Genomic DNA, 18,374 nt, shown 5'->3' on the forward strand with positions numbered 1-18,374 from the left:
GTGTACGGACAACCCGTCGTGGTATACCACACCACCGTCGGGTCACTTTTCTACCCCGTTTGACAATATGATAGCAGCAGCATCCCAGTTGGCTGCTATTCCGATTGAAGGTGAATTGCCGGCAGCAGTTGAGACACGGCGGGCCAAGGATCTTCTTCAAACAGCTTTGACACAGCAGCAAGCTTACTCGTATAGCCGAGATAGGGTTTACTCAACTCCACGGCCGAGCAAAAGCTATAGCAGGCACATAGATGAATCGGAGGTGTCTAGCAGTGCGCGGCACCGCATTGTCCCTCAAGGGCCTAATCTGGTGTGTGGTGATATGAACGCTCAGGACGTGGTGGATAATGGCAGAGCACGAAGGGAGGCCGCGAGCAGCACAACATACGGGGCGATACCAACCCGCCCCGGTTCAGCCAGCAGCATCAGTAGACCGAGGCGTCGGAGTTTCTTTCAGCTCGTGGGGAGTGTCGTGCCTTATTCCGGTTCTCCGTAATGTGCGATTGCCTAAGGACTTCAAGGGTCCACGTAAGGTGCTGAATTACACCGCTGATCAGCCACCCGAGGCGTGGGTAGAAAGTTATGAGATGGCGATGGAGATGCTGGACATTGATGAAGCGGCTTGTGCAAAGTACTTCACGATGATGTTGGAGGGAACAGCCCGCACTTGGTTGAAAAACTTACCACCTAACTCCATCGAGTCATGGGACCAGTTGAAGGCCCGGTTTATAGCCAATTTCAAGGACACATGTAAGCATCCTATGTCCATTGTGGATCTTGATGCCTGTGTGCAAGGGGAGAACGAGTCAACAACTCATTGGGTGCGCCGGGTTTCAGAAGTCTTGCATTCATCGGACCGTATTAATGCTGGCTCAGCAATCATCACCTTGGAGCATAATTGCCGGTTTAAGTCACTGAAGATGAAGTTGGGACGGCTCAAGCATCACTGCAATGACATGGGCACCCTTATGGCCGCCTTGGTCAAGTATGTCGATTCTGATAATACCAAGGATCCCGATTCTGATGAGGAGAAACCGGAGAAGGGAAATAAGAATGGTGGTGCAAAGGGACAGCAGCACAACTAAGGAGGCCATGGGAATAACGGTAAGCGTAAGGCGGATTCAGATTTTGTGGCTAACGCTAATGTGCAACGTCGTAAGGGTAAGCCGCCCCAGCGCGGTGGCGGAATGAATCTGGAGCATTTGTTGAATCAGCCCTGCCCAAAACATGGGACCAAGGAGGTTCCTGCGACGCATCTCTGGAAAGATTGTCACATTATGTAGGAGTTCAAAAACTCTGATCTCTTCCGGTATGATCAGGGTCCATCAGGCGGTTCAGGTCCAAGTTTTCATGGTGGCGGCGGTTCAAGCTCTGGATTTCAGAATAACCAGGGCAACCAGAACAACCAAGGTGGTAATAACCAGCAGAGTAATCAAGGAAATCAGCAGCAGTCGGGTTACCAGAGTCACCCAAAGCAGTTGAGTGGTGGGCAGTATCATGTGTTCACCACTAGTTTGTGCAAGCGTGATCAGAAGCTTCACAAGAGGGTCGTTAATGTTGTTGAACCGGCAGTACCACGTTACCTGCGGTGGTCCGAGCAACCTATTGTATGGAGCAGAGAGGATCATCTGCACCGGGTTGACAATCCGGGTCACCTGGCTTTGGTGGTGGCACCTCAGGTGGGAGGTTATAAGTTCACCAAGGTACTCATGGATGGAGGAAGCAGCATCAACATTCTGTATTATGAGACCTTCCGTTGCATGGGGTTGACAGACAAGAGTCTTAAACCGTCCAACACTGTTTTCCATGGAGTGGTGCCAGGTAAATCGGCATATACCGTTGGTAAGATCGCTTTGGAAGTTGTGTTTGGTGATGAACATGATAACCGGTCTGAGACATTGACCTTTGAAGTGGTAAGGATCCAGAGTCCGTACCACGCACTGTTTGGGCGGCCGGCTTATGCAAAGTTCATGGCACGGCCTTGTTATATTTACTTGCAGCTCAAGATGCCGGGTCATAAAGGGACCATTACGGTTCACGGAAGTCGTAAAATCGCTTCGGATTGTGAGGAAGGTGATGCGGCCTATGCTGAGCCGGTTTGTGCTACAGAGGAGCTGAAGTTTTATAAGGAAAATGTTGATCCGGCAGACATGACCCCTCTGAAGAAGCCCACCACTGAGCATGACCCAACCCTGCATTTCAAACCGGCTGATGAGACTAAGCTTGTTGATTTTATTCCTGGCGATTCATCCAAGCAGTTCAGCATCATCACAAATCTGGATCTGAAATAGGAAAGTGCGCTCATCGAGTTCACCCGTGAGAACCGGGACATTTTTGCATGGAAGCCTTCTGACATGACAGGTGTACCGAGGGAACTCGCTGAGCACACTCTCAATATTGATCCCAAGTTTAAACCGGTCAAGCAGTTTCTTCGTCGCTTTAACGAGGAAAGACGCAAGGCAATTGGTGAGGAGGTAGCCCGGCTGTTGGCTGCTGGGTTTATCGTTCAAGTGTTTCACCCTGAGTAGTTGGCTAATCCGGTGCTTGTTCTTAAGAAAAATGGCACTTGGCGCATGTGTGTGGATTACACAGACTTGAACAAAGCTTTTTCGGCTGATCCTTTTGCTCTCCCGCATATTGATCAGATCATTGATGCGACGGCGGGTTGTGAGCGTTTGAGTTTTTTGGATGCTTATTCAGGCTATCATCAAATCAAAATGGCAGTTAAGGACCAGGAGAAGACCGCCTTCATCACTCCCTTCGGAGCCTTCTGCTATGTTTCTATGCCCTTTGGGCTCAAGAGTGCCCAGGCAACTTATCAGCGTTGTGTGCAGAATTGTCTTCATAGTCAGATTAGGCGCAATGTTCATGCCTATGTTGATGACATTGTGGTAAAATCCAGGAAGAAGGAGACACTGATAGATGATCTCAAGGAGACCTTTGACAATTTGCGGGTTTACAAGATGATGCTCAATCCGGACAAGTGTGTCTTTGGTGTTCCGGCAGGCAAGCTTCTAGGCTTTCTGGTGTCCAACAAAGGCATTGAGGCTAATCCAGAGAAGATCAAAGTGATTACATCTTTGGCTAAACCAGCGTGCATTAATGATGTTCAGCGTCTAGCAGGGCGGATTGCAGCCCTAAGCCGGTTTATCAGCTGTTTGGGAGAGAAGGCGATCCCTCTATATCAAATGTTGAAGAAAACAGACGCCTTTGTCTGGAGTGATGCGGCTAATGCGGCATTTGAAGACTTGAAGCGGCAGTTGGCTGAACCGCCGGTCCTTGTTGCTCCGGTTGATAGGGAGCCCTTGTTGTTGTATGTGGCTGCTAATGCCCGTGCTGTCAGTGTGGCAATTATGGTGGAGCGCAAGGAGGCTGGTAAAGAGTACCCGGTTCAACGGCCGGTTTACTATATCAGTGAGGTGCTTATCGAGTCAAAGCAGCGATATCCGCATTGGCAGAAGCTCGTATATGGGGTTTTTATGGCAAGTCGGAAGCTCAAACACAATGGGTTGCTCGGACCACCGCAAGTAACGTGGTACTGCCGGTTCAACAGCATTAACTGCCCTCTTGTGAAGCTTCTGATCACGCTTGCACAAACTAGTGGTGAATACATGATACTGCCCACCATTCAACTGCATTGGATGACTCTGATAACCTGACTGCTGCTGATTTCCTTGATTATTCTGTTGGTTATTACCACCTTGGTTGTTCTGGTTGCCCAGATTATTTTGAAATCCAGAGTTTGAACCGCCGCCGCCATTAAAACCTAGGCATGAACCACCCGATGGACCCTGATCATACCAGAAAAGATCAGAGTTTTTGAACTCCTTCATAGTGTGACAATCCTTCCAAAGATGTGTTGTTGGAACCTCCTTGGTCCCATGCTTTGGGCAGGGCTGGTTTAACAAGCGCTCCAAATTCATTCCGCCACCATGCTGGGGCGGTTTACCCTTACGACGCTGCACATTAGCGTTAGCCACAAAATCTGAATCTGATTTGCACTTACCATTATTCCCATGGCCTCCTTGGTTGTGATGCTGTCCCTTCGCACCGCCGCTCTTCTTTCCCTTCTCCGGTTTCTCCTCATCAGAATCGGGATCCTTGGTATTATCAGAATCAGCGTATTTGACCAAGGCGGCCATAAGGGTGCCCATGTCATTGCAGTGGCGCTTGAGCCGTCCCAACTTCATCTTTAGTGACTTAAACCAGCAATTGCGTTCCAGAGTGATAATTGCTTGGCCAGCGTTAATCCGGTTTGATGTGCAAAACCTCTTAAACCTGGCGCACCCAATGAGTTGTTGGCTCGTTCTCCCCTTGAACACACGCATCCAGATCCACAATGGACATAGGCTGTTTACATGTGTCCTTGAAATTAGCTATAAACCGGGCCTTCAACTGGTCCCATGACTCGACGGAGTTAGCTGGCAAGTTCTTCAACCACGTACGGGTTGTTCCCTCCAACATCATCGTCAAGTACTTTGCACAAGCCGCTTCATCCACGTCCAGCATCTCCATCGCCATCTCATAACTTTCCACCCATGCCTCGGGCGGCTGATCAGCTGTATAATTAGGTACCTTACGTGGGCCCTTGAAGTCTTTAGGCAGTCGCACATTACGGAGAGCCGAAATAAGACACGACACTCCCCAGGAACTAAAGGCAAGCCCGGTGCCTCAGTCTACTGACGCTGCTGGCTGAACCGGGGCGGGTTGATAACGACCCGTATGTTGTGCTGCTAAAGCGGCCTCCCTTCGTGCTCTGCCATTGTCCACCACGTCCTGAGCGTTCACCTCACCATGCGCCGAATTGGGTCCTTGAGGGACAATACGGCGCCGTGCACTGCTGGATACCTCCGGTTCATCTATATGCCTACTATAACTCTTGCTCGGACATGGGGTCGTGCGAATTCTGTCCCGGCTATACGAGTAAGCTTGTTGCTGCGTCATAGCCGTTTGAAGAAGATCCCTGGCCCGTCGTGTCTCAATCGTCGCTGGTGATTCACCCTCTATCGGAATAGCTGCCAGCCAGGATGATGCTGCTATCATATTGTCCAAAGGGTAGAGAAGTGACCCGACAGGGGTGTGGTATACCGCGCCGGGCTGTCCGTTCGCTGAGGTGGACCCATCACCTGAGATTGATCCGACGCTCCGGTCCTTGGCACAACAGTCCGGTTCGCTGCTGCAGGATTGCTAGTCCCTGCTCCTGGCGTACCAAAGAGGTTCATTGCATTGTAATCCGCCGGGAAGTGAGATCGATGTCTCCTCTTGAATACTTCATTTGAAGCGTTTCAATCCATCAAAAGTCGATAATTCTCGGCTTGAATCCTCTGCGCCTGGGCATCTAAAGCGGCCCGTTCCTCAGCCATCCTGATCTCCTCAGCCGCTAAGTCCTCCTTGGCTTGTGTTATCTGATCCTTTAGCCTTACAATGTCCGCATTGTGTTGATCCTGCGTCGCCGGAGTAACTGCCGTGGTCAACAAGGTCGCCCAGGCATCCATCAAACCGAAGAGAACTTGAGCCGGCCGGCGCGCAGAGCCTCCTGCCCCTGCCACCGGTTCGGACGCCGCCGCGGTAGAGTTTTTCAAGGTTGGCTGTGTTCCGTCCATGAAGATTCCGACATGGTTCGACGGTTCAAGAAATTCTAGAATACTAGTGCCATCGGAATACCCTTCAAACACACCATCCTGAACTTGGTACAGGGATTCGGTTTCACCAGCGGATGATTCATCGTCGGAATAAGCGACCGTCTCACCTTCAGACACCGGTTCAGATCCGATCCCGTGGACACATCCCACGAACGCACGCTTCACGGCGGGCTGAATCCGAGCGGGGCTTGCATGTTGAGCCGTCTCGACGAGGTCGGTGCAGATGTCCGGCTCAGGGCCCGGTTCGCCAATCTTGCCGATGAAAACGTGAATTCCGCCAAAGGGGACCCGATACCCGTACTCAATTGAGCCGGCCTCGGGGCCCCATCCTGCGTCGTCGATGTAGAGCTTGCCACGACGACTCTTGGTCATCCGGCCAACCGCGTACCCTTTGAGTCCTTCAAAGCTGCCCTTCAAGAACTCGAAACCATCGTGCGATAGCCCCACGGTGGGCGCCAACTGTCGTGGAAATATCACGTCAGATGTCCTCGTGAAAGGACTTAGTCGTGGAGCCATCGCGATGTGTTAGCTTAAAGGGGTTAAACCAGACAAAGGACACGAGGGATTTTATACTAGTTCCGCCCCTTTGATGAAGGTAAAGGCCTACGTCTAGTCGTGATGGGATTATTGGGGTCTCGATAACTAGGGAGCTAAACACGCTATGTCTGGCTCTCGAGTTGTTATTTCTTGTCCCTGAACCGCCGCCGGGTCGTCCCCTTATATACACGGGTTGACGCCCGGCCGGTTTACAGAGTCCCGAGGCCGGCTCGTAATAGTGTACGGCTCAGTCTCTCCTTTCCTTATCTTACAATACAAGTTACATGACTATGTCGGTTTACCACTATGGGCCCTATTCCGCCTTTGGGCTCCGGGCCTCTAAGCTTCATTAGTAAAGCGCCATCTTCTGGGTTTTCGTGGGCTTCAATATAGTTGAGGGTGAACCGGCCCCTCCTGGGCGGTTTACACTCAGTAGTTATATCCCCAACAGTCGTGCCCCCACTTCTCGCCGCACTTGAAACATAGGCCGTGAGCTCGCCGATATTCTCACAGCGTCTTGAGTTTGGATGCCTCGACACGAGCTGCATCATTGCCACGGCGATCAGTGGCGACCGTGGCTGTAGGGTGACGCATCAGAGGCGCCGGAAGCGGCAGCGGCACGCCCGTGCGCTGCGGCAGCTCCGGGGGTCGCACTGGAGATGCACGCGCGTCGTCGGCCACTTCTTCCTGAAGCAGCGCCATCACCACCGCCCTTATATCAGTCCTCAGGCCCTTGGCAAAACGAGTTAAGAAATAGTAAGAATGCATAGTATCTGAATAGGAACTTAAGTGATTGATAATAACTTCAAAATTTCTTAATATAATTTGCCATAGATGTAGTCTGATGGATGGTGAAAAATTGCCGAATGAGCATCTGGTGCCTATCTCGGCCGAAACGCATGCCCAGTAGAGCGGTGAACGCGTCCCAGTCGAACTCATTCAGGCGCTTCTAAATTGACTGAAGCCAGATGGCCGCTGGCCCAGAGAAATTGAGGGCGGCCATGGGAACCCAGAAGGATTGAGTTATCCCAAACATGCTAAAGTATTGTTCACACAAAGTTTTCCATAGATGCGGGTTCTCGCCCGAGAATTGGGGGAAAACGATGGACGGGTGTGCCTGGCCCAACCCCGTAAGCATCTGACTAGCATGGGTAAACGATGATAGTGGAGCGGGGGAAATTGGCAAGGCGGCCTGACCTTTTGCCGGGGGCGGAGGCGGTGTCTCCAGAGACACCACCGGATGCCCCCGTTGGAGAAGAAATGCGCCGTGGCCCTTCAGGTCCTTGCTGGTTGCTCGTTGCGCCTACTGAGGTGCTGATTTGGTCGCCCAGCGACTTCAACATGGGTGCGCGCTGGATCTCCTCCTCCGTCGGTGATGTTGGGGGCGCAGCTTGGAGGGCGGCCACTGCATCACTGAGATCCGCGATGCGGCGCTCCAGATCGGGGCGCCAGCTGAGGAGATCGCCGATTTTCGTCGCGGTAGTTTGTTGTGCCTTGGTGAGACCGTCGATGGCGGCCTCGATCTTCGTCTCGAAGCGGTTGAGGAAGGCGGACACGCCGGGATCCATGGCGTCGCGAGCTTGGCGGAGACCGCGCGTCTCGATGAGATGCGCCAGGACGGAGCGGAGAGGGGTGGTGGCTGGCGTCTCTGATACCATATGATAGGGTGGTGGTTCAATCGACCTATTGCTCTCTGAAGTAGTAGCTATTACAGATCGAGTACAAGGAGCGGAGCTCGAATGGGGGGAAAACATATGAACTAGGGTTCGGTGAGAGGTAGGTAGCCGCCACCGATCCGTTCGGTGATCCACTGGATGACGATGCTGTCTCGCTCGCCTCCTTAAGTAGTTGTGCGGGTGGGCCTCAGTTAGCCCACGTCGGCATGATGACGCGTGGGTTGGGCCTCCTGGCCCGCGTTGGCCGCGGAGCATGGACGACGTGGTTGCTGTTGTCGCTGCCTGGCAGGTCCGGCCTGTCAGGGCCGTTGACACTCAATTTTATATATAAAGTTAATACAAAGTTGGTTCATCTATTTTGAAACGGAGGGAGTATGTACTACTCCCTCCGGTCCTCATTAGTTTGCGTATTAGAAAAAACGATTTTTCCCTCAATGCTCTGCGTACTAGCAGGTTTTGGCACTTCTTTCCAATTTTGCCCCTCCTTTCCAACTTCACATGCGTGCCTGCAGTTACTCCCGTCTCTCTCTCCCATGCACGTCCTTCGCGTCTTCCCAAGGCAGCCAGACGCCTACCTCTTCCTCTCCTGCCCACCGGTCCCATCTCAGCTTCCCATTCTCCACATCCCACTCTCCCTTCTCCTCCACATCATGTACATCTCCATGGATGAAATCCATCCATCGTGGTTGTGGGAGGATAGCCAGCCTGTAGAGGATAGCGAGACCATGGATGAAAGCTTGCTCGCGGAGGACAGCTTGGTCGCGGAGGACAGCGAGCTGTACGTGGAGGACAGCGAGCTCGCGTACGGAGGCGTGCTCCCCGCAGGCGGCGCGCTCGCGGACGGTGGCGCGCTCCCCGCAGGCGGCACGCTCGCGGACGGTGGCGTGCTCCCGCTCGCAATGGGCTGCGCATTGCATTCCCGTGGCAAGAGAGAGAGAGGAGCAAAGAGAGGGAAGTGAAATTTTTGTGTGGTTTGCTTCATGGCGGGGCCTGAGTTTTATAGGCAGGATTTTTGAGTTTCAAAAGCATTGGCGCCAAGCTAAATCTAGAGCTGCTAATCTATGGCGGGCTGTTCAGTTTAGGAGGGAGCTAGAATTCTTGGCGCAAAGATTTCATACTCAAACCAAACGAAAAATTTTGGCTCCAATTCCTCCAGCTTCAAGCGCCTGCTGCTCTTCCGGTTCATAGGCTCATAGGCCATGCAATGGGTGAGAGATTGGCGCGGATGCTGAGAAGATTTTGCATAGAGAGAGACGCGTGCATGCATATCAAGAGAGAGAGAGAGCATGCAGAGAGAGATGCATGCAAGGAGAGAGAGATGCGCATGCAGAGAGATGGAGAGAGAGGAGTACGTGGGCACGAGAATAAATGCCTGCAAGCCAATCGTTCGCATGCGCATGCAGAGAGTATTTAACTACCCAGCCTCCCTTCCGTATCAAACCAGGGGCAAAACAGTCCGATTTTTGCTGCTTTCTCCTCTCCTTGGTATGCGGGTTGAGCATAGAACGCAAAGAAAAAAGGACCGGAGGGAGTACCTCTCTCAGTTTACAAGGCGTGCGCGTATCCCTAGGTCGTCAATTTGACCAACCTAGTAAAGGTAATATATTACAAAAAATATATCAGTATAACCTTCAGATGTTCTATTTTTAAAAGATATAATTTTTGTGTTATATAGTTTATATTAGGGTGATCAAATTGGCAACCTAGGTATACGCGTAGGACTTGTAAACCGAGACGGACGGAGCAGATGCAACATTATTGCTTGTCCCCGTGCCACTGCTTGCTTCCTTTGCCATTCTCTCTGACTGCGCGGTCCGTGCCATGCCACTCCGCCCAGCAACCCAGACCAAAACAACGCCCCCAATTGACGCCACCTGTCTAGAACCTTCCACCCGCGCGGACCCCGAAACCTAGCGCGCACCCTCCTCCGCCTCCGCCATGGCGCGCGCGACTGCCCTGTTCATGTTCCTCGTCGCCGCACGGAGCATCTCGGTCCACGGCGCTCAGTACGCCCCGCCGCCTGCCGTGGCGTTCGCCACATCGGCCGCCGCGCGTGCTTTCTCCGCCCACGCCGCCGCCTGCGGCCCGCCGGCAGCCTCTCCCTACGGCGAGTTGGCCTCCCCTCGCCCCTTCTCCGCTCACGCCGCCGCCTGCAGCCCGCCGCTGCCCGCCTCCAGGGCTATCGTCGGTCAGGCCCTGCCGCCGCCGGGGTCGGCCCCTGGTGGACCCCGTCTCCCGCGCTGCCTCATGGCCGGCGCGCTCGTGGCATTGGTCGGCGCCGGGATCGACATGGCTCTCGCACCCGTCAACGACGAGGAGGATTTCCCGGGGTACGTGTACCATTTCACCCCTTTTGTTTGTATTATTTTACCTCTTCTGTTTAAATCAGACGTTGTTCGTGTTTCCAATTGCTTTGCTGCTATGACGAGGATGACACTTGGTAGATAGGTTTATGCCAGGCCAGGATCTGAACTTAGAGAGTGCAGTTGGGGATCCCAACTTAGAGAGTGGAAATGGGGGGAAAATCAGTGCAGAATTGTGGAGGAATAGGGTTGGATCCCTGTATTGTGGTGTTATTAGGTGAAGAACAGAGCTTCCTGCTACAGGTTTAACTAGTTTTGGCTAATTCTGTCTTGGTTGTCATTCACTTGTTGGGACAAATCACTACATCTTGATCGAGCAGCATTGGCTAACTGAATTTGTTGCTTTGTCATTTCAGAGCAATGAGGGGTTGTTGGTCCACCAAGGAGGACTCTTCGGAGCGCGACTTAAGGGCCATCAAGACACTGCTCCAGAACATTGATCGCAATCTGAAGAACAATCTGAAGAACATTGAGCGCGACTTAGGTGAACAAGAACAAACCAGATGCGAGAGGCTGGAAGGATATCCTTGACGATATAATCAGCAAAATCAATACCCTGGCTTCGCTGCCCGAAGTCTCAAAAGAATTTCACACTCTCCTCATCTCCATCTTGTCAGGCTTGACTCTCCTCGCTGAAATGTTTGGGGATCCAGCTCATAATTTTCATTGCCCCTTCTCTGGTAATTTTTGAGAAAATTCTTTGTAGTTTCTACTGCCTGACTCTCCTTAGTATCCAGCTCATTGTAGTATTTTGAGAAATTGCAGTGTTAATCAAAGTCTCCTATTGCACAGGTTGCAGTGAGGTGGTCTACATCTTCAATCTATCTCCCAAGGATGGAAATGACACTGGTGTCAGCTCTAACATGGTATCTACTCTACTCTTTCCAATAATAAAAAATATTTTCGGAGCCACATACCATCGAACCAGGATCTTCACCTAATACTTGAACCACTAGAAATTATTGCTCACTGCAAGCATATTTGTTTTTTAATTTGACAAAAGAAATATACTGCAGTGCACAACAGAATATCATCAAAGCTTTATCTTGTTTCAATTCCGGTGTAAGACATAATAGCAGAGTAATAAAGAGTAAAGAGAAAAGGAGTAAGTGGTTAGCTGAAAGATTCTGGAAAGTACCACAGCCATAAATTTTGGGGTGGCACATATTGAACATTTCTTGCAATGCTTTTGTATTCTAAATGTTGATTTACATATATCCTACTCCCTCCGTACCATAATACAAGATGCCTTTTGACACTATCATAGTGTCAAAAAACATCTGATATTAAGTTGCAGATGGAATATCTAATTAGGATGGTTGAAGCACTTATGTGTAAAATGCATTTCAACTAGAACTATCAACACATTTGGGAAGAGCAAGCATATGTGAGAGAACATCACAGGAAAATCTAAATTAAAATATAACCAAAAAGATAATATGATTAATATGTGCATCTAATAGTAAGCTGGAACAAAAAATATTCTAGAGGGAAGAAAATACATTCACAAACATGTGGGTCTCACCTCTGTAGCCAAGATTTCATTGTTGAGTCATTGGTAGTGCCCAGAAATATTAAACTATATGCGACCAATTCGGCTATGCCTTTCTACAACATATTTATCTAGATAACCAATTTATCATCACTGTTCTTCTGCATGTAGGACTGCAAGGATAAGGGTGCGAGCCTTGCAAGGTGGGAGTCGGAACTGCACAGTCTGCTCGCCATGATTGGCGAGCTTGCTGATGCCTTACCTACTAAAGTCAAGGAGAGTGAAGCTGCTCGTGCAAGCGAAATGGTAGTTTCCTCTTGGCATTTAAGTATCTCATTTTATTATATTTTGGTTTAGCTGCAAATTGTTCTCTTGTTGATTGAAATTCATTCACAGAACTCTCATGGAGATCTTTTTTGTTGTTGCTGCAGACTCGATCACTCCGTTAAGTCATCATCAGTCACTTCCCCGACTCTCAAGTTCAGTCAATCAATTCTGTTTCATTTTGCATGCACTCAATTTTGTAGCCTAGTCACTTGCCTGTCTCGTAAGCGTGGACATTGATCCTATTTTTCATGTTACATGCGACTTGCTGTTGTAATGCAGTAACTTGCTGTCTCACAAATTAGACGGGATAGCGTGGTTAGATGTAGAACCCTTGGCTCGCACAACTCATGCTCGATCGGTAGCATTTTCTTTGGTGATAAAGTGGAATCTATTTTCATGTTGCTTGCTGCTTTTACATCATATGTTTAGTTGGAGCCTCGTGACTGCAAAATTGTCGTATGATCCTTAGCTATAAATTTCCTTCTGGTTGAGTGGCTTTATTTATTCTTACCAAGCGTCTTTCAGTTTACTTAAATTTCACGCTCAGCAAGCGCACTGTGCAGCTACGCACTCAACGGCAGCATACTGTGCGGTTGCTACTTTTTTGCGCCAAACATAATGTTGTAGTTGTGTATGTATACTCGATTTGTTCTTTTATCAGGGGCATGAAATACATGTTTTGCGCCCAACTTAATTCATAGTCATGTGTATGTGTGGTTCTCTTGGAAAGATGTTAGTGGAAAGTACTATTTTTTTTCGCTAAGAGTGGTGCTTCCGAGCTTAGTCTCCGCCAAACCATGCCTTAATTCTTGCAATATCAAGAGTTTCCCCCTTGATATCTTCTGCATCAGAGTGAGGCTTGTCTCAGGTCTTGAGCAGGTCGATCGATCTCACGATCTGCCTCGTATATCCGTTGATACCTATGGTTTACTTGCTTCCGGATGAACTCGTCCCGAGTGAACATCAACTTGGCTACTTCAATTTATGATCAACTAGATGACACCCTGCGCTTTGCAGCTTGAATTTTATGCTTCTCAACTGATGCAAAGTGAATTGAAATATCGTGTGATAATTGAAGTGCTTACTGACAACACAGATGCCTTATAAAATAATTAAAGAAATCTGTAGATCATATTGCTCTTGAATTTCCGTTACAGACAAATCAAGAAAAACAAAAATCGTACCCTTCAGAGTAACTTAGTTGTGCCATTCTATTGCACAATAGTACAGTAAGTGCACAAAGATCCATTAAAATGGATTATTGCCAGATACTCGAGAGTACACAATGTTCTTTGTGAAAATGGTTTCTTCATGCTTAATCTGCAACAGAAAAAGTCAGCTATTGAAATCTGAATGAATATGGAAAGAAAGAACAAACGGGGGATACCAAGAATTAATTCCACATGTCGAATTACAAAGATGAAGCTAGATTCGATCAAACAATGGCAAGGAGATCTCATTACTATAGGACCAAAAATTTCAGATCTTAGAACAACAAAGCTGTAATTCTTATACCACTCACCTTCCATGATAATCAAATAAATGGAAAACTACAAATACACGTAAAGCTGAGACTTGTATAAAGATCCCAGGGATAATCATTTGATAATTAATAGTACAAAAAAATGGAACAGGTGATGTAATGATTGGTAATGCATCAGTACGTTTGGTTAAACCTTGGCCTACATCTCAGCCGAAAAGGATAACACCTAGACCTAGGGAAGAACGGATATATGACTGTTGTACAAACTACGAAGCCAAGAAGGACTGACTTTTGTACGAAACAGGAACGGAACAATGCACCAGGGCCACACTCAGCCGACCCGCGAATATTGTGGAGCGGAGGACGCGCGAGACGTGCAGGTGCGAGTGGGGTTCGCCCCGCTGCAGGGAGCCCTTCCGGCCTTCTGCCGATAGTGGCGCTCTGATTCTTGGGCGGTGGCGCCTGAGCGGGGGAAGCTGGAGTCAGGGCGGCCGGCCGGCCGCCAGAAGACTTCCTCGCTGTGCCTGTGAGGAACGTATACACCGTCGCTTGCCCTGCTAATTGTCCGCTGGAGAAGATCAATTCAGAGATAAAATCCACAAACAAAATCCTTAGTGACAGAACGCCTACTCTACGCTGCCTCTGTCCATGCATCATAAGTTCATAACATGCCAGTGACATTAGAATTGGGGTGAAGGGCACAATGACAGTGGTTTCATGATATATATCTCGGTGATTGTGGCAAGGCCAAAGATGCGGGAGGTAGATGGACACGCGAATTTTCTCTTAAAATGGATGGACAGCGGGAGGAAGAAGGAGAGGGTGAACAAAAGGGCAGCCGGCCACATGCGATTTCTGAGCGGTAGATCAAGGACGCAGCGGTGGATCCACGGGAATCGGCGACCTGCGGCAAGGCGCACGGGGCGGCAAAAGAGGGTGAAATTGGAGGCCGGGTGTTGCCTCCATTAAGGTCAACTCCACCGCGCGACTCCAAACGGACGTCCGTTTTGTTCGGATTCTGTCCGTTTGGGCAGGGGATGGGGTCGTGTCCGGGCCTGTCCTGGAATGCGGTGGCCGTGCGCCCAGCGCGTGGCCGCATCCTTTACCCCATCTTGTCTGTGTCTATTTTAAAAAAAGAGCAACGTTTCAAATGCCAAGTCCTAGTTCACGGCTCCAGTTCATCACGCCGGCAACAAAGCCAACGGCCTACACGTCCATCGCCGGCATCAGCCAGCGGCCGGCAACATAGCCATCCTCCAAAATGAATGGTTGTCCTCGCCGGCAACACAGTCGGCCTTCAAAATGAATGTTTTTCTCGCCTGCACACAGCCAGCGGCCCAGCGGACGGGCGGCACCCATGCCAGCCTCCAAAAAAACGGCCATGGCCGACCGGATGACCTAGTTCAGGCCGTCGGCGTTGAGCATCTCCTTCTGCCTGGCCTCGAACCAGGCCCTAGTCTTCTCGCTCATCTTCGACAAGTCCACGCTCATGATCGCAAGGGCCACCTCCTTCGCTTTGGTGGCGGCATTGATGGCCTCGATGTCGAGCCGCCTTTGCCTGGCCTTGACGTTGTCGGCCTCGATGTCGAGCTGCCTTTGCCGGGCCGCCTCCTCCATGTCGAGCTGCCTCTGCCGGGCCGCCTCCTCCATGTCGATCTTCCTTCTCTTGGCCGCCTCCTCCATCTCAAGCTTCTAGGTATTGCTTCATTTGCTCGTCCTTGCTTTGCCGCTTCTTCTCGTCCCTCACATCCTTTTGCGACATCATGCCATGCAAAGTGTCATGCAATGCCATGGATGAGGCATCACGTATATCGTCAACCTTGGAGTTGGTCTTGCCCCACGGCCTCTTCAACGCCTCGCCATCTCCACCTCCGGCGTACTTGGCCGTCTTCAGGCCTCTCTTCCTTTGGAGTTCACGGTATCGGTCCTTGAACTTAGGGCAATTGTTGATCATAGTCCAACAGTGCGTAAGAGTGAACGGCTTGTCATTGTGCCGGGCCTTGAATGCCTCCAAAGATTGAAATGCCTACACCACATGATCAACAACAAGTGAACATGCAAACATGTACAAGGCCGAAGTCTCATGGCCGTAGCAAGGAAAGGGCAAGGAAGGAGAGCATACCATGTCGCCAACGCCGAGACCACTCACGGGCCGTGCTTGAACGCTCTCAAATGCGGCTTGATACTTGTTGCACTCTTGTTGGATGAACAAACATCTCTTTTGAATCGAGCCGATGCCACGGTTGCTTTCAAATTGGTAGGGCTCAAACAACTTCCTTTCATGGAATGTTTTGTGGACTCTCGTCCAAAAAACAGTACCCTTTTGTTACGCGTCGGTCCTTGGATCTTGGCTAATCTCCATCCAAGCTTGGCAAATCAACTTGTCCTCATCTTGTGTGTATGAACCCGTGTGAATGCTCTTCCTCTTCTTTTGTGCTTCCGCTCTTTGTATCAGCTCGTCGATGAACAATGGCTCGCCACTAATGTCAATGTCATGGCTTTCTTCTTCATCACCATCACCTTCGACATAGATGTCATCGTCTTCATGCCACGAGTCACCATGGTCGTAGTCAGCACGGTCATCGGCCTCTTCATCGGCAGCGAACTGACCGCGGCCATCCTGACTTTGGGTCTCCTCGGGGTCGTAGACAGGGACGTGCCCACCCTCGTAGATCACTTCCTCCATGAACTGGTCGTAGTAAGGGTCGTCGACCGGTGGCGTTGGTGTTGGCATTCCGTCGAACAAGACGCGGGGGGACGGCATGGTGCCGGTAAACGGTGGTCGTGCTTGCTTTCTTTGCATCTCGACGGACGGTCGGCCGCCGCTGCTGGACCTAGGGGTGACGTTGAGGTCGATGACGGCCGAGGGGCGCGGTGTGGACGACGCAAACATGCCAACATCCGGCGACCCCCCGAAACGGGTCTGGACGTCGTGCCTTGGCGGAGGAAAGCCAGGCGACAATGGCGTGGTCCGCGACGTTGGCGATTGGCAGTGCGGAGGCCGGGCGACCGACGATCCTGTGCTCGCCGGACCGACGACCCCTCCAGAGAAACCGGACGGACGACAAATGACAGCCATGAGAAGGGCGTGTGCTTTGCTGACGATGACCTCCTTCTCCTCGACATCGGCCTTGTGCCGCGCGGCCCCAATCGCAGCGGGTCGGCGGCTCTCTTGGCCACGGCGATGTTGGTCTTGGCGACCGCCCTCCGGCCCCTCCTCTTCGCCGATTCCGCGTCCAACTTGGCGATCTCCTCCGGCATGCACTCCGACCGCGGCTTCCTTGGCGCCTTCCCTTCTTCTTCTTGGCCATTCCGGGCGGGTCGACGGCCAGCCCGCCGGAGTTCGGCTGGGTGTCGGCCATGGAGGGGGGAGGGAGTGGGACGGGCGGGACGTGGGAGGGTTTGGGGGGAATGGCGCCAAAGGGGCCGCGGGGGGTTTTGCTTTGTGTCACTGACATGCGGGCCAGGGGCGGACAAGCGCGCGCGTCCCGCCCGTCCGCGCGCTGTCCGTTTTGCCCCAAAAGTGGCGCAAACTTGGGCCGCGGACACAAAACGGACAAAAGTCCGTTTGCTCCCGCGCGCTGGGCCGTCCGGTTTGTCCGTTTTGCCTCAAACGGACGGGGTCGGACAGGATGGGGTCGCGCGGTGGAGTTAGCCTAACGTACGCAGAGAGACGCATATTGGGGAATCGAGAGAGATTCAGCATCATGAGAGAGAGAGACGGGGGAGTAAATAATTTGTGGAAGAGGGAGTCGTTAGTTACGGCAGAATAGGAAGCAGCGCACGCTTCGGTGCCCGTGGGAGGGTATGCATGCAGTATGTGAGAATAAATTAGACGACTGCTGATGCCTGAACCATATTGCTTCAACTGGTAGCGGAAGGCATGATGTGGCACGCATGTATTTTTTATACTATAATGGGTCCCCATGTAAGCCTCTAACAAAAGGCTGATGTGGCGGTGCTGCTGATGTGGATGGGTTGCATGTCAAGAGAAATAAGATAGTGCGGATGAACTATTTAGGTATTATAGATTCAGTAGATATTCATATGCTCGCACCATCCAACGGACATGGCCTACCCGGTACAAGCCGCTAGAAAATCCACTGTCGCTGATTGTGGGCCTATGAAGTTATGTTTCCTCAATCTACGGACGACCGCTTGAGGTAAAGGTTGTGTTTTCTAGCTCAGCACATGTACTTACTAGGATCGTGAAAAAGTGATGGCGACAAAATACGATTGACTCTCATGATGGTATTTCTTAAGTATCCATTCTCGAGCTACCAGTGAAAACATAGGCCCTAAAGGAGGCAACTCCAACACGGCGATACATTTTGTTTGGGTCGAGACGGACACATATCGCAGCCCAACGCGCCGACGCAAACGGATGAAGCAGGCAACGCCCGCTCTTGCCCTCCCATGGCCCGCCACACAGTGGCACATCCACCTCATTTCCACCCTTTCCCCAAAAACCCTCCCGCCCGCTTGCCATGGCGTACACGCCAAACCCCGCCGCCCCGTTGTCCTCGCTTCCACCGTCGACAAGCCCCGCGCCGTCCACAAAAAGGCGACCCAACCGAAGCAGGAGCAGATGCTGGCTCAGCACGCTGTAGTGTACAGTCGGCCAAGAGGGCTGGCTAGAAGAAGGTGCAGGCCGGCAGGCTTGAAGCTGCCAACGCCACAGCCCTCGCCGCCACTGCCCAACAGGAAGCCAGCATCACGGACAATCAGGCCCTCATCGCCAAGGCAATGCAGTAGGCCCTACTCATGCTAGGGTTCAACAATGGCTAGGGTCAGCACATGCTCGTCGCTGCCGCCATGGCCGAGGCCAGCACAGGCTCGTCGGCAATCCGTCGG

General features: G+C 51.3%; 1 protein-coding gene across 2 annotated transcripts; it reads left to right on the top strand.

Annotated features, from left to right (window-relative positions):
* Positions 1-9,662: 9,662 nt before the first annotated feature.
* On the top strand, positions 9,663-12,513 carry LOC119289713. Of its 2 annotated transcripts, none has more exons than XM_037568963.1 (5): positions 9,663-10,185; positions 10,575-10,898; positions 11,011-11,084; positions 11,882-12,016; positions 12,142-12,513. In XM_037568963.1, exons 1-2 carry the CDS (start codon positions 9,794-9,796, stop codon positions 10,747-10,749), a joined length of 567 nt encoding a protein of 188 aa, XP_037424860.1. In that variant the 5' UTR covers positions 9,663-9,793; the 3' UTR covers positions 10,750-10,898; positions 11,011-11,084; positions 11,882-12,016; positions 12,142-12,513. The 2 variants fall into 2 exon arrangements, with proteins under 2 accessions (XP_037424860.1, XP_037424861.1); XM_037568964.1 differs by lacking the exon at positions 9,663-10,185 and adding an exon at positions 10,315-10,461.
* Positions 12,514-18,374: the final 5,861 nt, after the last annotated feature.

The sequence above is a fragment of the Triticum dicoccoides genome, chromosome 4A (genome assembly GCF_002162155.2).
Source record: "Triticum dicoccoides isolate Atlit2015 ecotype Zavitan chromosome 4A, WEW_v2.0, whole genome shotgun sequence".
Taxonomy (NCBI): domain Eukaryota; kingdom Viridiplantae; phylum Streptophyta; class Magnoliopsida; order Poales; family Poaceae; genus Triticum; species Triticum dicoccoides.

What these genes read in the sequence shown, in the direction of transcription:
- LOC119289713 (XM_037568963.1), top strand. Translation starts at nt 9,794, where the DNA reads ATGGCGCGCGCGACTGCCCTGTTCATGTTCCTCGTCGCCGCACGGAGC. An exon ending in GACGAGGAGGATTTCCCGGG is followed by an intron (nt 10,186 to 10,574) that starts GTACGTGTACCA and finishes TTGTCATTTCAG; the next exon opens with AGCAATGAGGGGTTGTTGGT.